This window comes from Amblyomma americanum, chromosome 1, assembly GCF_052857255.1.
Source record: "Amblyomma americanum isolate KBUSLIRL-KWMA chromosome 1, ASM5285725v1, whole genome shotgun sequence".
NCBI lineage: Eukaryota > Metazoa > Arthropoda > Arachnida > Ixodida > Ixodidae > Amblyomma > Amblyomma americanum.
The window spans coordinates 461,931,489-461,950,210 of record NC_135497.1 but is presented as its reverse complement, the minus strand read 5'-3'; the positions used below and the strand labels follow the sequence as shown (position 1 = coordinate 461,950,210).

Genomic DNA, 18,722 nt, shown 5'->3' with positions numbered 1-18,722 from the left:
TGCGCTCTCTCATTTGCTCCATCATCCGAGAGGAGCTGCACGGCTCCACCTTACTGCCGGTGGAATCCCACCAGCACCGGCCTCCGACCTCCCCATTGCGTGATCTCATCAAGGACGAGCTTGCTTCCGGCACTCGCCCCGCGGCACCCGAACCATCTGTACGCCTTTGTGTGCCCACATATGCCCAGGTCTTTAGAGTGTGCTAGGACTGTCAACCAAATGCCAACGTGTTTCGTGCCGGGATGTACCAGCGGGTACCGGCGCAACACGGAGAAAAGGCACTTCTTTTCTCCGCCAACCGATCCAAATCTCCTTGCAAAATGGTCGAGAGCGATACCCCGTGCAGACAAGGTGTTGGGGAAAACATGCAAAGTGTGCGACGCCCACTTCCAAGAAGGGGATATTCTGAAGTCATATAAGCATGTAATCAACGGAGAAGTGATTGAAATCGAGCGCGGTGTATGGTCTCTAAGGAGTGATGCAATTCCTACCATATTTCCTAATCTCCCGCTGTACTTCTCCTCGAATCGTAAACGGCGAAAATCTCCGAAAAAGAGAGCAACCGTCTCAAGAGACGCAGTGGCAACGCAGAGCGACGCTGCAGAAGATATCGATATCGAGCGAGAGCAACCAGAGCCCGTGCAAGACAGCTGCTTGCATGTTAATGAGCTGGTGGAGAAGAGCGCTTCTTTGAGGTTACCTCGTCAGTGGAGATCGGCAGCTCTTGAAGATGAAAATGGGCGCCGATCACAGATTGTTTTTTACAGGGCAGGATTGGAGGCAGATGTATATACAGCACTCAAGAGTGTCGTAGTTCGCGAAGACATGAGTTATGTTGTATCTGCCCGCAGAAAACTGGTGCCGACGCTGCCCATGGATTTGGCAATCACTTCGTTAGCAGACGTAGAGGCAATTGTGCAGGTTGTACAAACTATGCAAGCCTGTCATGGTTGCACCTCTAGCAGGGGAGGAACTGTATACCACAAGCAGTGCAGAGTTCTTACTGAGGCAGAAAAAGGAGTCTGTATAAAGTGTGCGAAAATGACGAAGGACCTCAAAAGAAGAAGTGGGCTGAAACCCAAGAAAAAGGTGTGCCTTGCAGCACCTGTTTTGAGGAAGAGGCTCATTCGTGCCGCTGCAGCTTGGGAGCAAAAGAAGAAAGAAATTAGCCAACTCAGTGAAAAACTGAAGCAAGCGTTTTCAACAAGTCTAGGTGAAGTGACACAGGACCTGCCAGAAGCACAACAGATGGTCATACAGGCAGCCATCATGCAACAAGCGGCTAAGTCGCCACGTGGGCACCGGTACACTACAGACTGGCTTATGATCTGTCTGCTTCTGAGACTGACAAGCCCAAAGTGTTACAGAACTCTATCTGACATGAAGATTTTGCCCCTGCCAAGTGCCAACCGTCTTGTACAGCTACTGAAAGGTCTTCCATGTGGCTACGGCTTAAACAAATTTGCCCTTGGTAGCATAAAACTGCATATGGCAGGCAAGCCAGAACATTACACATATGGTTGTCTAATCATCGATGAAGTGAAACTCAGGGAAGGAACCGAGTATAACAGGTCGTCCTACAAATTTAATGGTTTTGTAGATTACGGGGATATTACTAAAGTTGGCACAGACCAGCTGGCAGACCATGCACTGGTTGTTATGTTCAACCCAATGTTTGCGTCATGGGTCCAACCCATAGCAACTTTTGCAGCTAAGGGTGCAGCGCCAGGATGGGTCTTGGCAAAGGTGGTAATGAGCTCAGTGCTACAATTGCATGAACATGGTGCTCGCGTACTGGCAGTGATAAGCGATGGTGCCGGAAATAACAAATCGATGTGGACACACCTCGGCATCAGCGGAAAGGTGGAGCACCCACAGTGCAAGATTGAACATCCCTGCCTTCCAGAGGGAACATTACTCCACTTCATTTCTGACGTGCCACATATCGTGAAATGCATCCGGAATCATATGATGAAGCACCAATATGGTCAGGCAAGTTAAATAATTATTTGGATATGCATGCCTCTTGAGTGATGACGCTGTGTAACAGAGACTTGTTCACCTATGTTTAATTACTGCATATAACGAAATGGTGTACAATAATTTGTTGCAGGTAGGTGAATACCAAGCAAATTTCCAGCACTATGAACGTCTTTTTGAGGCGGAAAAAAAGGCCGCTATAAAAGTGGTTCCTAAGTTGACTGAGCACCATGTCAAGCCACAGAAGCTCCAGACCATGACCGTTCGTCTGGCGACTCAGGTAAAGTTGGCCATTCAGTTATTGTAAACGTTGTAAGCAGTTGGTGCCATAAAACTGCATGCTTATACATTACATCTGTGCTTGTCAGCGTCCAGGCATTTTCAAAACTAATTTGCCATCATGTTTTTCCAAACTTGACAAATTTCTTTTACTCATTTTCGCTTGCAGCTCTTCAGCCGAAGTGTGTCGATTGGCCTGAAGGTCTACAGACAAATGATGGTACCTGGTTTCGCCAACAGTTTTGGAACGGAACAGTTCACGATGCTACTAAATGACCTCTTTGACATTCTGAACTCCAAGGTTCCTGCAGCTGGAATACGAAAGGGATCTCCAAAAATTAAGGTGCCAGAATTGTTTTATGTCGCCTTTTTATTGTGGGGAAAGAACCGAGACTTAAAACTTTGCACTCATTCACCAATTTTCTCAAAACACTCTTTTCTGTTTTCATTTATATGTTTTCAGTTTTTGGACGACTTCTTGGCAATGTTGAACGAGACGGAATCTATTCCTAATGTCAAGCTGTTCGCATCTAGGCAGACTATCGAGTCCCTACGTGTAACACTGATGTCTGTGCTGTCACTTGTGGAGTTCCTGTTCAACCAAGGCGTGAGCTACATTCTGACAGCAAGCCTGAACCAGGATCCACTCGAGGTAACCGTATCCCTTCCATCATGTTTCCTCTTTCAACTCCTCATAATCACAGTTGTTAAGCTCAAATTTCTTGCTTTGCAGCGATTCTTTGGGCTCGTGAGGTCCTTCGGAGGAGACGAAGACCATCCAACCGTCACCAAATTCAGCCAGCTTTTCAGACTACTTTCCCTTTACACACCTGTTAAGCTTGCCACAAAAGGGAACTGTGAAGCAGGGGATGAACGAGTTTTGCTGAGCACATTTGAGAGCCTTGGAGAGAAGCGGCGTGAAGCACTACTACAAAAGAGAAAAGTTAAAGATGAAGTCTTCCAGCGACTCACATCACTGCCTTCGAGGGGGCTGTCAGCCCCATTTGACGATGACGTGTACAGTGTTTCAAGTCCAGAAAAAGCGGCATTGTACTATTTAGCGGGATACGTGGCCCATAAAATGATGAAGGTGATCTCCTGCATGGAGTGCAAAAGCGATACAATGGCTTCACAAGACTCTCTACCGCCTGAAGCTATGCTTGTGATTGAACGAGAGTTTGTGACTGGCAGCCTTGTTTGTCCTTCAAGGAAACTGTTTGCATGCGTGAAAAGCATAGAAGAGACCAAAAAAGAAGCCTTTGGGGACCTTTTCTGGAATGTTTTAGATGCCCTTGCGAAGAGAGGAACAAACTGTATCGGTTGCCCAGAGCAGAGCTGTGATTTTACAGCACAGATTGTACACTTCTATTTGGTCACACGAATGCACTTTTTTTCCCGGAAGAGCCAAGAGTACGACAGTGCCAATAGAGCTCGGAGGGAACGTAAAAAAGCAAAGCTTGTGTAAATAATGACCGAAGTGAAAAGGAAGATGCCTGAAAGTGTGTGAGGAGTTTTAATACACTGGAATTCGCTGATGCAACTCCACTAAAGACGTGTGTGTGATTTTTTTATTCTGTAAGTACTAAAGACGTGTGTGTGATTTTTTTTATTCTATAAGTATTTACCAGAGGCAGAAGAAAAATGTCAGCATGATATTTATCGGGCAGCTCTCTATATGTGCCTTGAAAACTAATAGGTCGCTTTATGGAACCTCTCAAGACTAGTCTAGAGGGTTCTTCTAATCTTTAATAAAATCGGGGCAGACGTTCAGGCTTTCTTGTCTTGCTCACTTTCGCATTTGGAAAGCAAGAGTAAAAATTACTCGCGACCAATGGGATTGATACAGAAGGGTAAGGTCACCGTTCAAACGCAATGCGATGGAAACGCCGCATTCTACAGACGCATGAAAGCAACTATTCTGCCCAAAGCGAAACGTAATCACCGATGCCCATCTTTTTCTAAAGCTTCTAAAGCACTGGTCGCTTCTACGCACACGTAGTTTAACTATTTAAACTTACGAAGCGCAAATAATGAAGCCACGAAGCGTGAGCAATGTCTTCGGTTAAGCGCCGTGCGGGAGGACAGCGGAACGGTACGCGTCTGTAGCAGACGACGCACTTCCTTGGCGCAAACTTCGACAGCATCGCCGCGGTGACGGGCGCGGCGGCGGGCCGCATGCTCCCTGTTGGCGCGGCGAGGAGATGCGGAACTGAAAAGGATCTATAAACGATGCCGAATACAGCTTCCGAACGAGCCCGTCCACGGTTACGACGAAGAGATGAAGCGCCTCTTTCGCCGCGACGACTCCGAGATGACCGAGAAAAAGAAAGTTCCGTTTTTGAAGCGCGGCGTAAAAGAACTCTGCTCGGCTCGTCCGCCAGTCGCCAAAAACAGTCGAGGAATTCATGCAAGAAGCCTGCCCCATCGAGAAGACCATCGACGTCCAGGCTCGGCAGCACAACCGCTCTTCTTCTATCTGTGCAATTTGTCCGGGCAAAACCAGCATCAGTGACAACTAGCGGGAAGCTATCAGCGATATCGTCCATGATTACTGCCATCCTCCGCACAGCCCCAAGCAGCGACTCTCATGGGTGTGGTGCGGGAAGGAGTGCAACAGGCACTTGGCACCCCGTCAGCCACACAACCCCAGGCCATGACCAACGCCGCTCTAATACGCCCTCCGCCTCCCCAACGACACCCCCTACGTCACCGCCGAGATGAGCCACTTGCTCCAGGATGCCACCTCCCTGCTTCCGCCCGCCAACCCTACGAACGACGCTCAATCCTCGGAAATGCGACTCCTGGAGAACTTCCGTCAACCGACCGTTGTGCTTTCATTGTGGTGAGGCTGGCCATCTTTTTTGTCACTGCCAACGTATCGGTCTTCGTGGATTTGCCGTTGACGCACCACGACCACACTTCGGCGAACGTCCGCAAGACATCGACGAGTACCTGCGTCGAGAGGAGTACTCGTCGAACCGCATTTCGCGCTCATCATATCTGTGAGCGTCGCGCTTTGCTTCGCCACGCCGCAGCCACACAGCCGCGGTACGCGGAAGGTCTCCCAGCCCACGTAGGAGAAACTAAAGACAGCAACCTCTGGAGGTGAGGTTGCTCCCGAGCGAAACATCGAAGACACTCCAAAACCATGCCGCACGAAGACGCCGCCCATGACACGTTGACGTCGCATACAATGACAACGTCGACCACGACGCGAACCGCCTTCAAAACGACACCGCTACCGGGAAGAGCTTCGACGGCACGTTATACCTACGAATCACATACACGGCGAAGCCGTGACCCGACGTCCAGGACGATGTGCAACGCAAGAGCCAGGACGTCCGACTCAGCAGTAGTTATCGACGGCCGGAAAGTTACCGCTCTAGTCGACACCGGAGCCGTTTACTCGGTGATTAATGGAACATTCGCTGCGCAGCTGAGGAAAGTCGCGACCGCTTGGGACGGCCCACAAATTCGCACCTCATTACGCCATTAGGGCGATGCACAGAGCGAGTAACTGTCAAAGCACATACCTATCCTGCAACCGTCGTTGTGCTATGGCAATGTCCCTACGAAGTGAACTTGGGCATGGATTCCCTAAATGAGCATAAGGCGATCAATGACCTGCGATCCATGGTGATCACGCTTTCGGCGAACGAGATCATCTCATCGATGAGAACTCTAAAAAATCACGTTACCCTGAGTGTCCTGCAGGAAGAAGTGACTGTCCCACCAGGTTCAAGCGTCATCCTGACCGTAGGCACCACGAAAGCCATTAACGCTGAAGCCATCATCGAGGAGAACATGCAGATGCTTCTAGACCGAGGATTCATCATCGCAAGGCGCATCGCGCATTTCAGCAATGGCAAAGCCGAAGTACTGCTGACTAACTTAGGCGAATAATACCGGCACACTAACAGAGTAACGACGACTGCTTTCTTCGACGAAATATCTGACGTGCAACACTCCTTCACCCTCCGACCCGTCCGCAGAAGATTCGCCTGACCAAGATAACTCGTCCACTTCCGACATCAACCCAGCACTACCCCGGAACAGACAAGAGCAGATCCGCAATCTGCTTCGAAGCTAGAGCGAGTCTCTTTCGTCATCGCCAAAGGTAGGACAAAAGCTAGTTGCCAAGCATCGCACTATAACCGACCAGTACGCCCGACATCTTCGTCAACGCCCCTACCATGTGTCGAAGCGAGAACGACAAGCCATCCGGGACCAAGCGCAAGAAATGCTTCGTGACGACGTAATCCAGCCTTCAAAAAGCCCATGGGCGGCACCGGTTGTTCTAGTGAGAAAGGAAGACGGCGCACTTCGATTCAGCGTTGATTACCGCCGCTTGAAGAACTGTGCGGGCTCGCCCTGAAGTCCCCTTTTCGTTTCCTTCCCCACGATGCACCTTGAAGCAGCAGCCTCGACTCGAGGATAGGCGCATTCCTTAGCTACCTTAACTAACAAGAGAGGGCGCCACCTTCGCAGCGCGAGAGATGGCTGCCGCTCGCGGGAGAGCCTCTTCGGCAGGGATCGTCGGCGAGAGCGGACGTGTACATCGCGGTTGCGCTCTTCGCGAGCCCGACGAGGAAGTGGCGGGGAGACTTGCTTTTGCATCTCGTCCCGTCCTGCCTCTGAGTATCCCTTGTCCTAGCGTGGGTGAACATTCGCTCGTAACCTTGCTGGTGAATCGGACGAGCTGGGTTCATCAGCATATTTTATTGCTAGCTGGCGTTACTGTAGTTGTAGCAATAAATGCCTTGTTTGTTTCAGCTAGTGTGTCGTTCCTTTCTTCCCTCAGAGCAAGACCCGCCGTGGTCGGCGCGCTTTCGGTAACGTACGCGATCACGGGGTGGGGTCTGGCTGTTTTAACTTTGCTGCGATTATGTGGGGAGAACGTATTATCTCCCCTATTCAACCCCATATCTGGCTCCCAACGTGGGGCCTGCTCTTGGAACAAAGCACGACTGTCTGTTTGGTACCAGGAAAGCTCTGTGTCCGGACTTGACAGATGCTATGTCTAGAGTGAATTTTGATCACTAGGACCTGCGGCATGCTTTCTTGAGTTGGAGGTGTATTTCGCTGCAGCATGTTTGAACTTTTCGAAATGCTCAGCACGTTTTTCTCTGGAGTATCTTCAGCACAAGAGCCACTTGATCCGCATCGGGGGAGCGCGAGGCCTAGCGCCCGTGGAGTCGCCGAGCCCGAGGCGAGTGAGTAAAGAAGAAACGTAGGTGGTCTGAGATTTCTGCATATCTTTTTCGCTGTCTCTTTTTCGACTCTGGAAGTCTCGGCTCCCGGAGCCTGGGGACACGGGTGCCGCTACGAGCTCGCTAGTATTGCAGCTCGGCACCGGGCGCTCCGACACCGTCCGATACGTTGGGTGCCGACCGCTCAGAAGCTTCTTTATACAGTGAGCGGGGTAGGACCACCCCACAAAGCTGCTGCCTCCTCGGGGCTGCTGGACGTAACCCGAGTTGTAGTGCTCACAGTCGTTGTCGGAATAATAGTTAGGCCCGAGGCTTTTAGGAGCTGCTTGCACCACATCAGAAGAGACACGACCACCGGACCGTGTTGTTGAGAAGGCATGCACTTTGCTGTAGACCCGTTTTTTTTGTAACGCGGCACGAACTGAGCAGTCTCGCTCAACTCAAGAAAGGGCTTTGTTAACTCGAGCTTTGCGTTTGCTCAGCTGCCCGACACATTTTGCTAGTGTGTTAAGGATCGTGCCATGAGGCCCTAGCGGTTGCTGTTTCCCCTCCCATGACCAAGGTTAAAGGCACGCCGAGAGCGTTTCGGCAATTTTGCAGATCCGGTGGAGCCACGCAGGCTTGCTGTCCGGTGCACATCGTCTCGCTGCCACCTGCTGCGACGGAGCGGCCTGTATCCTGTTCGCCGCATCCATCCGGGGCAGCTGTGGCGAGGCCTGCCAGCAGCCGCCTCCGGCTGCTATTACCCTGGCGACTACTGCAGAATGCTGGTCAACAGTTTTGCAACCGGCATTCTTTTCGCGGACCTGCGGACGCGGAGTCCGCGGGCCATGCGAGCCGTCCCGGCGGAGACCATCCCGCCGCCTTCGAAACACCGCGGAAGTCTGAGTGGATGCTGTCGCCGTGACCTCAGCTGCAAGACCTGCTTCAAGGACTGGAAGATCAGGAGAAGCGTCCGTATCATGTACTTGCAGGCGCGTGGGTCCATCTAAGGTTGGGAGGATGTGAGGACTCGCCCTGCACTCCCCTTTTCGTTTGCTTTCCCGCGATGCACCGTGCAGGAGGGGCGCATTCCCTGGTTAGTTACCTAAACAAACAAGAGAGGGCGCCAGCTTCGCGGCGCGAAGCGGGTAGAAGTAACCAAGCGAAGGTTATCTGATTGGTGGCTAAAATCAAGATACAAGTAAAATTTCATAAGTCATGACTAGGTGGCTTGAGCCTCCGCCCTATTTAAAGTATTAAGTATCCATCCATCCATCCATCCATCCATCCATCCATCCACCCACCCATCCATCCATCCATCCATCCATCCATCCATCCATCCATCCATCCATCCATCCATCCATCCATCCATCCATCCATCCATCCATCCATCCATCCATCCATCCATCCATCCATCCATCCATCCATCCATCCATCCATCCATCCATGGATGGAGATTGCTTGCGCGCGCGGAAGAGAGCCTCTTCGGCTGGGATCGTCGGCGAGAGCGGACCTGTCGCTCGCGGCTCCACTCTTCGCCAGCGCGACGAGGAAGTGGCGGGGAGGCTCGCTCCTTTATCTCGTCCCGTCCGGCCTCGGGGTATCCCTTGCCCTAGCATGGGCGAACATTCCCTCGTAACCTTGCTGGTGATTTGAGCGACCGCGATTCATTAGCGTGTTTTGTTGCTAGCTGTCGTTGTTGTTGGAGAAATAAATGCCTTGTTCTTGTCAGCCAGTGTGTCGTTCCTTTGTGTCCTCAGAGCAAGGCCCGCCGTGGTCGGCGCACGCGATCACGGGGTGGGGTCTGGCGGTTTGAACTATGTCAGCCGAGATTAAGTGGGGAGAACGTATTATCCCTTCTATTCAACCCCATACACCATAACAAAGAAGGACGTCTATCGTCTTCCTCGCATCGACGACACACTGGGCCGGCACTGCAACGCCAAGTATTTCTCATCGATGGACCTCAAAAGCGGCTACTGGCAAATTGAGGTCGCGCGAAGACCGCATTCATCCCTCCGAATGGCCTCTTTGATTTCAAGGTGATGCCATTTGGTCTCTGTTCCGCACCAGCGACGTTTCAGCAAGTAATGGATGCAGTGGTGGCAGGAGTGAAGTGGAAAATTTGTCTGGTATAATTAGATGACGTCGTTGCCTTCTCCTCGAACTTTGAAGAGCACGTCAAAAGACTTCGTACAGTATTAGACGCCACAAGTCGTGTGGCCTAACCTTGAAAGCAGAGAAGTGCCACTTTGCCTATGAAGAGCTGCTGTTATTTAAGCCATGTTGTTATCAAAGAGAGAGTACGCCCAGACGCAAAGAAAACAGCTGGCATTGAACAGCTTTTACCGCCGGCCGATAAGAAATCAGTGCCCAGATTTCTCGGACTGTGCGCATATTACCGACGATTTGTGAAAAACGTTTCGCGCATCGCCGATCCCCTGACCCAACTGACGAAGGCAGACGTACCAGTTAAATGGGAGGCGCCGCAAGCTGAAGCATACAAAGAACTCCAGCGTCATTTACTGTCCTCACCAATCTTCCCGCATTTTGATGAAAACGCCGATACTGAAGTTCGTACTGACGCAAGCAGCTTGTGCCTAGACGACGTCCTCTTTCAAAAAAGCGACGGGCTGAAGAAAGTCATCGCATACGCTATCCGTTCTAATTCCAAGGCCGAGGATAACTATTCTACAACTGAGAAGAATTGCCTTTCCATCATCTGGGCTACGTCGATATTCTGCCCTACCTGTACGGACGACCGTTCAAGGTGGTCAGCGATCCCCACGCGCTGTACTGGCGAGCCAATTTGAACGACCCCTCTGGCCGCCTCGCTCGATAGAGTCGAAGCCTCCAGGAGTTTGATGTCACCGTCATTTACAAGTCGGGACGCAAGCGCTCATACGCCGATCGCCTCTCACGAGCCCCTGTAGATGCAACGCCTCCGGATGACGATGAGGACGCCTTCCTGGTATCCATCAGCCCCAAGTCTTTCGCACAGCAGCAACACTCAGACCTCGACCTAAAACACCTCATCGAGTACTTGGAAGGCAAGGTTTCTTCACCCCCCTCCTCATTCAAGCATGGATTGTCTTCGCTCTGTGTATAGAGTTATGTCGTCTTGAAGAACTTCGCCGCAAACAAAAACTGCCTATCTCATTGTTGCACCTGCCAGTTTTCGCGAAAACGTTTTACAGGCTTCACGCGACAAGCCGATAGTTAGACGTCGCGGTTTTTCTCGCACCCTCCGCCGCATTCAAGAGCAGTATTACTGGCCCCGACTCTCTGCCGATGTGGCACACTATGTAAAAATCTACCGAGATTCTCAGCGGCGAAAGGCCCCTCCCACCTGACCAGCAAGATTTCTGAGCCCCCTTCAAGGCCCTTTTCAGCAGATCGGCATGCACTTCCTTGGCCCTTTCCCAAAGTCAACGTCTGGAAAAAGTGGATCATCAAAGCGACCGACTACCTGACCCGCTACGCCGAGGCAAAAGCCCTACCGAATGAAACAGCAGCAGAAGTCGTAAAAAATTTCGTGGAGTGCATTCTTCTGCGACACGGTGCCTCTGATGTGCTCATCACGGACAGAGGAACAGCATTCACGGCGAAACTAACGCACGCCATCCTGCGTTACAGCCAAACCAGCCACCGGAAGACAACTGCCCACCATCCGCAGACCAACGCACTGACCGAGCACCTGAACAAAACCATCGCCGATATGCTCGCGATGTATGTCGGTGCCGAACACAAGACCTTGGACGTCATCCTGCCTTATGTCGTCTTCGCCCACAACACCGCAGTGCAGGAGACCACCAAAATGACGCCTTTTAAACTCGTCCACTTCAGGGAGGCATTGACCACGCTAGACGCAATGCTGCCTAACGTTACCAAAGAAGAGAACGTCGACGTCGCCGCCTACCTTCAACGCGCAGAAGAAGCCCGAAGACTTGCCCGATTAAACGTCAAAGACCAGCAGCGGACCGACGTCAGACGATGCAACCTACAAAGACGCAACGCGAATACAAGCCAGGAGACCAAGTCTGGGTTTGGACGCCAAGTCGCCGCCGTGAATTGAGTGAAAAGCTTTCGCGCCGCAATTTCACCGACGCCCCACACTTCTTGCATTTAACCTTTAGTTGATTGACCATCTTAGCCCCAGCACTCGAATATTGCCGCCCAAAATGCTAGAATACCTACAGGGTAAACAATTACTTGCAAACACGTGCACAAATAAAATTCTGCCTGCCGCGAACGCTGATCACCTATAAAGTGAATAACTACCTTTCTAAAACAGATAACGACGAATGAGCACGGAAAATCTATTCCTGCCGGCCAGATCTAGACCCGGCCGTTAGGTCACTGACCTAAATTCTGCTCTTTAGCCTGCATTTCACCTAACTAGCTTAACTAAAAACCTAGCCTAACTAAAAACTAGTCTAAACCTAAGTAACACTTGTTGCTGGGCTTGTTGGTGCTTAGTTCTATGTACAAAAGTTAGCGCAAAATAAGAAACATTCACAAGAAAGGTGGACAAGGCACCTTTGTTGTCCACCTTTCTTGTAATTGTGTCTTATTTTGCGCTAATCTTTTACATGGAACAAATCCTAAGCTTTCAAATTATTAAAGAAAAGAACTTACCTATTTTACGAAGTCACGTCGCTCTCGCAGTCCGTCCGCTGCCGGTCACCACGCGTATAGCACGTAGAGGTGTGCGCCGTGTCGGTTTCGAACGGCGGCGGCATGGCGATCGTTTCTAGTCGTCGGCGGGTGCCACATCGTCGGCGGCGCATGGCCATTTTTCGACGGCGGCGGCGGCGCCGTTGGCTTGGAAAGCTAAACCACAAATTTAAAAAGCCATTTCACTAGTCTTCTTCGCTAAACTGGTTGAAATGTTGGGCTTTTCGTAACATGGGCTATAAACACAGAGAACAGAGGGGTTGAATGGTGAGAGAAATGCAAAATGTTCTGGAAATCTTTTTTGGGCGCCATATTTAAGAAAAAATAGGCACATATTACAAGCGCGTATGTTTATTGTGTTAATACAGTTCTTGCTCACGGACGTGCAGAACCTTTCTTGTTTTCTGCGTCGTAGTCGCAATTGTTTCCTTTTTTGCTATCTTTCAGTTATACAGGTATTTTTCCATTGCGCAGAGCCAGTGAATCCGTCTAGAATTGTTAAGCCGGCACCGACGCAAGTGACACTCGATATGTCAACCGTAGTTACACTGGTTCAAAATGAGATTGTGGTTATACATTTTTCTTTACGTAAAAAGAAACAGACCTCTTCTATGACCAACTTTCGCTTGGTTCAGCGCTTTATCTGTCAACCAATCCGTAGATGTTACAACACAAATATTTTCGTCTGAACAGTTTATGAAATCACTTGTTCTGAATATCAATCGCCATTTGTTTAAAGTAACTGTTCTTATAACCCCTTTTTCCCGGATTAAAAAGAAACAAAATACTTTTTTGCAGCAGGTGAACATTTTTCTAGCTGAGATTGTTACGATGCGTTGAAGCCGTTTTGGGACATATCGCTGATTCAACCCACAGCCACAGTGCCCGCGACCCTAAAGTCGGGATTTCGACTTTCCGAAACCGTTGGTTCTTCTCGTTGCGCCATGTTGCGCTTTTGAAGAAGTTTTGGAATGCCACGTTGCGTTGTCTGATGACGCTACGCATATGCAGACGCGCGGCGAGCAGGGTTGCTTATGTTTGTGTTCATTCATATCAACACACTTGACATGATGACTCCGTGACATGATTATATGCCTCAGATAAGGAAAAGAACTAAACAAGACAAAACTAAATCTCAAACGCAGCTAGATTTGCGGGGAAAAATATATTCATATTTAGAGGCCGCACCATCGCGCGAGTGAAAACGTCGGCTGCGGCGCGCCAATCAGTTTGCGGCGTCGGCGGCGGCGCAACGAGGGCAGTCGGCAGCGGTGCGCCGATGCCTCGGCGAACATCTCTAATGGATGGATGGAGGGATGGATAAGGCTGAACCCTTTAAATCGGGCGGTGGTTCAAGCCACCTAGCCATGATTCGGGAAATTTTACTCTTGTCTTGATTTTAGCCACCAATCAGAAAACCTTTGCTTGGTTACTTCTACCCGCTTAAAATCTACTTTCCCTTCACTGTCTTTAAACCGCAATGCGTTGGATAAATCCGCCCCGCTGCTTTCCACTGCAGGGTGAAGCCCTTTAGAGAAAAGTGTCAAGTGTTCAGCCGTTTCCTCCTCCTCTCGGCACGCAACGCACAACGTGTCTATCTCGTGGCACCTGACTCTATATGTCTTAGTCCGCAAAACTCCCGTCCTGGTCTCAAACAACAGAGCGCTTCCCTTACAATTATCATAGATATTTTCTTTGGCAATTTCCTTTTTAAGGATCCTGTATCTTCCTAGTGCCGATTTAGTTAGCATCCCTGCTTTCCACGGAGCTCTTTCTATTTCTTTAACCTTTTTCTTAACCCATAATTGCTGAATTGGCCCCCTACTGCTGTCCAGATATTTCCTTGTCAATTTTCTAGTTCGCTTTCTCCATTTCGTGACAACCTTGCTTATGTACAGGTATCTAAAAACTTTCCTAGCCCACTGCTTTTCCCCCATTTTCTCAATCACTCCAATGCTATTTTTCTGCTAGCTTCTCTACTCTCGAACGACGCCCATCCCATATCAGCCAATGGCATGCAGTCGTAGCGCCCCCATGCGGCGCCCACCGAAACCCCAGCTCGCACTGTACGGCGATAGTCCAGCAGATGGCGCGCGTCTAGTGAACGCACAGATGTCTTGGAAAGGTTTCTTCAAGTTTTGTACTGAGGACTTCATGAACGGGTAACATGGTCGGTAATGAAGACGCAGGCGCTTCGAGAAGCTCCGGTGCTGGCAGTTGTCCGAACGCACTCAATGTTACAGACGCTACGCCGCGTCTAGTTGCCCGATACACCAGAGCTTTTTCTCTCTAACCAGGTTGTAAAACCACAGCTAATTTTTTTACTTTGTTTTATTTATTTCTTGGCCATGTCTTTATTTAAGGCGTGCTTTTGGCTCCTTGTGTTGTCCACGCAGACGCGACATGTTTGTCTGGTGTTCTTTTCTGCCGCACATTCCCGCTGTTCACGGTGTCTGGTCCCCGGCAGTCCTGGCTGGGACAGGCGTGGACTTGAATCGTCTGTCTGCACGCTAATTAAGGTGGCAACTGCGCAGTTTTGAGCGCAAGGCATTCACTCGGTCGCACGCGCCCCAGACACAACTATTTTCGTCCTCGCTGGCTTCGCTTCCGACGAGGCTTGAGAGACCACAAGAAAAAGAAGATAAAAAACCAAGCAGAACCGGGCGCCTGAGCTGTCTGAAAGAATTTGGCGCGCCGGCACCTGTTACCTTCAGTCATTCGAGTGACACGTAAAATAAATGGAGGAATGCCAGCGTGTCATCAATAACCCCGCCATTTTGGTCGAACAAGTGCTCTTTGAATCCAATGGCATGACTGTTTCCGTGAAATTTTTGCGCTCTGCACAGCTTGCTTTTAATCTTGTTTTTTCTCGAGAAAAATGTTTCTGGGAACGCGCACCAGCAGTGATCAGAGGAGTCTCAGAGCCCAAGCCGAAACTACTATGAGAACAACAACCTAATATAAGCTCAATGTTCCCATCGACAACAGAGACTGCTGCGCGGTGCATTAAGATTTTTCTGACGGACCAAATGAAAGAGTCTAAAAGGAAAAGGAAAGGAAAGCAAGTTGCCATAGCATACGGATTATAATGCTGATCCGGATGAACAGCGCTGGTGCAGCACCACGAAAATGAGACGGGAAAGGAAAACTGCGGTTTGCATGATCGGGTGAGAATTGAAGCAGACGGCCGTATCATGTGTGTCGCGAACTTAACAGGCAACTGAACAAGACAGGCGTTTCGGGTGGTCCGCGCGTTTTCGGACAATGGCGACTCGATCCGGTGCTAACGGGGCCGTAGTGTGTAGTGAGCGGTAATTGGTCAAACTTATCTTCCTGCGGGTGGACCTGCGGAGTGCGCGGCTCCCTTGATAATGTGTGGCCCTGAGTGCACAATGGGGAAGGTGGACAGCGGTACGCAAGCGCTCGTGCACAGCACCGTGCGTGGCCTTCGAGGTACCTGTGCTGGACCACAAGCACTCGGGATGCAGAGAAGTGTCACTTATTTTCTTGCCCGAGAGAGCGCGAAGATAATGAAACGATGGAAGATAATTTGCTTTTCAAGAAGCCCCCTCAGCGACGGGCTTGAAGATGACGGGTGTAATGAGCCTTCTGTCAGGAAGCCGAGGGATAAAGCAGGATGTTATCGCCGACAGCAGCGTTGTTACAGAGGCGCTGACTCCTTCTTGCAAGGGACAGCCTAGGTGGATGCGTTCATGGGGATGCTGCCCAAAAGCATGAATTGCAGCCCCCGGCTGCCAAAAAGCCCGCATTCTAACCAAAGCGAACGACAGAATCAGTCGGGTGCCGAGATTTCCATGCATGCTGAATCACCTGCCTAGAGAGAGAAGCTGCTCCTGCAGGCGTTTGTGCAACTTCAGATTTGAAGGTTGTCGGCTTACACGCAGTAGTCGTGCACCACGGACAAAAGGTGGCTGAAATTGAAAAATTATTGCGGTGTCCGTGATGATAGCTAGAGCGTCAGCGAGCGAAAGTGATGCTTGCCAGAGGTTCAACATTTTAGCCCTTGCGCTCATGACGACTTTTGCTCAAAGGCCTCGCACGCGAAGGCGCGACACCCCAAGAGGCACTTAATGCTCCTCGCAATAATGTGCTTCTTCTGAGCCCGCCACGTGCGGGTTATCGCAGCGTTCGTTGCGGCAGGCCGCAGAAGCGCAGAATAAGGGCAATAAACATCTAACGCGCACAGCTATTCCCCGTGTTATTGCACTGTCTAAAAAAACACAAGAATGAAGAAATTGGCGAACCAGACAAGCGCGCGCGCGGTGTGTGTACGCGCCTAAACGCGTTGGCTGGCTTTAGCCCAGGGTTTGTTTTGATGCCGCCCAAGTGTGCTCACTCTTTCCATACCCCGCCCCCTCCCTCGTTTCGGTTGTGAGGTGAAGGTGTTTTTAGAAACGGGGCTCCCACAAGCGTTACCGAATCGTCCTTATTTCACACCGTTCGGTGCCCAGCGCCGTGACCGTGAATCCTGTCCCCGTAACATAATTAGGTCCCGACTGCGCACTCGACAATGAGGCTTGTTGTCGCCATGGGGGGGGGGGGGGGGGGGTTGCGGAGCAAATGCCATTCAGCGCATAATAAAGCACTCGCCCATTGCTGACACGTGCTGCGCACTTGGGCGAAAAGTAAATGTCTAAGTTGAGTATGTGCGCAGAAAAAAGAAACTTCCAATGAAAGTTGCGAAGCCAGTAAAAGTCTGGGCAAAAGAAAGTTCACATACAGTCTTTGCAAAAAGTATGCAGGCAACTGGGGTTTGTTCTTTAGCCGTGTAGTGCAGCACTTATACCTTCAGCTCTGACTCCGTGCAAGGTAACCAGATCTCCTGTTCTCACCTTTAGAGAACTTTTGCTCTTTAGTGGTGACGCAATGCACGTCCGCAGGCCTCATTTTACATTGATGCCGCTGTCTAACGCTGGCAACGTATGAGGCTGTTCCAGGGCATTCCTTTTTTTTTCAACGGCAAGCAACGGAGTGCACTTCTAAATACCAACACCCTGAATGCAAAATAGCTTCCGCTGATACGTGTTGATGTGATTTATACTGAAGTAATTTATGCAACCTCCTCTAGTGCCAGAAAATCAATGCTGCTCATGAAGTGGCGCGCTCATTGAGAGATGACAAAATTGCCCATTTGAGATTCAGCACAAAGAAGGCTGGATTCGAAACCTTTCAGCAATATATATTCCCACATAAACAAGTCAAGGGCAAAAAGCGACAGCTCTGGAAAATATGAATCATTCCAGGTTTCTGATTTCGGACTGCAGTCTCCTTTATGATTACCTGACATGGTATCGAATCATATTTGTGCTTCTTTTCTTGTTGCGGCCCCACATCTGCAAGGCAGTAATACTGAGCGGTAATTAGAATGAAAAAAAAAACCGGAATTGATTCCTTTGATGCAATATCACTCACATGAAATGGGCGAACCGTACGCTAGGTTTTTCTGCCGTGTGGCCCAACCCACTGCTTCTTTCAAGGTGTAATTAAAACGGCGCGACCAACGAGCAGAAAAGTAGAACACAAACGACAAGAACAGGCCACTCGGACTTGACTATTTTGCACAGGCGCCTGACGTGCCCTGAGGATGGCTCCAAAACGCCGAAGATAGAGTCTACTTCTAATGGCGTCAGTTTTCTTCTCAAGAAATGCGACGCCACTCGCGACTGGCAGGTTGAGACGGCGACCAGATTGCCGCGAAGAATGGCATGATTGGTGCCGACACTTCGATGAATGAAACGCCCAACGGAGAAGAAATTTGCAATATGAAAAAATATGAAATACGTGTTTTAACCTAATCGCCGTCTCAGCCTGCCTATCTCCAGAGGTGTCTTAATGCTTAAGAAAAAAACTGGCGCCATTGAAAGTGCAGTTTATCTTCGACGTATTGGAGCCATCCTCAGGACACGTGAGGCGCGTATGCAAAATACTCAAGTCCGAGTGGCGCTGGCCCTGTTGTTTGTGTTCTACTTTTGTCCTCGTTCGTCGCGCCGCTTTCATTACATCTTCAAGCATGAACCAAATAGCGCAAGCAAGTGTTTTACTACTCCTTTTACCTGCAACTGCATATTTTTGGCTCTTGAAATAATTTTAGGCTCTGCAACTCCAGAGCAGCTAACTTCTGTATCCTGTTCAGCCATATTTTTTTTTAGCATAAGGCAAAAGGGAGCGTGCCATCTAGCACACTTTTAACTGGGCCATTTCCCGTCCTTCAAGCTCCCAATCAAGCAAGGGTTCTTTAGTAGCTTCTACATATTAAACAGTAAGGCTTCCTCAGGAATCCCCCTGTAAAGGCTCTGCTTACAAACGTTTGACGCTAAAGATGGAACAAATTAACTCTCAGACTTGCTGCCTTAATCTAGCGCGAAGAAGCAGCAGCGGTAACTGCAACGAACCCGCTTCGTGAGAGCCCAATACAAGAAGTTATGTCCCATCGGCCAAAGAAGTAAACGGACCACGGCTCAGGCAGCCGGAGCGGCTGCGGGGCCACACCGTGGAGCCGCTATCTCCCTTCGCGTAAAGTACGGGAAAAGTGCCGCAACCATCGCCGAGTTCCGCGCGCTCATGCCGAGAGTT

The 18,722-nt window shown here is 50.1% G+C and overlaps 1 protein-coding gene across 1 annotated transcript; it reads left to right on the top strand.

Annotated features, from left to right (window-relative positions):
* The first annotated feature begins 201 nt into the window (after positions 1 to 201).
* LOC144126127 (uncharacterized) lies at positions 202 to 14,622 on the top strand. The gene is made up of 9 exons (XM_077660094.1): positions 202 to 1,992; positions 2,114 to 2,260; positions 2,429 to 2,602; positions 2,723 to 2,911; positions 2,993 to 3,538; positions 4,829 to 5,101; positions 5,974 to 6,135; positions 10,294 to 10,501; positions 14,525 to 14,622. The coding sequence occupies exons 1-9, from the start codon at positions 220 to 222 to the stop codon at positions 14,620 to 14,622; spliced, it is 3,570 nt and encodes a 1,189-aa protein (XP_077516220.1). The 5' UTR covers positions 202 to 219.
* Positions 14,623 to 18,722: the final 4,100 nt, after the last annotated feature.

Bases quoted from the DNA above. Each gene is read 5' to 3' on its own strand.
- LOC144126127 (XM_077660094.1), top strand. From the start codon at position 220: ATGCCAACGTGTTTCGTGCCGGGATGTACCAGCGGGTACCGGCGCAAC. The intron at 2,261-2,428 runs GTAAAGTTGGCC...TTTCGCTTGCAG, and splicing joins CCGTTCGTCTGGCGACTCAG to CTCTTCAGCCGAAGTGTGTC. The intron at 10,502-14,524 runs GCAAGGTTTCTT...TTGTCCACGCAG, and splicing joins CCTCATCGAGTACTTGGAAG to ACGCGACATGTTTGTCTGGT.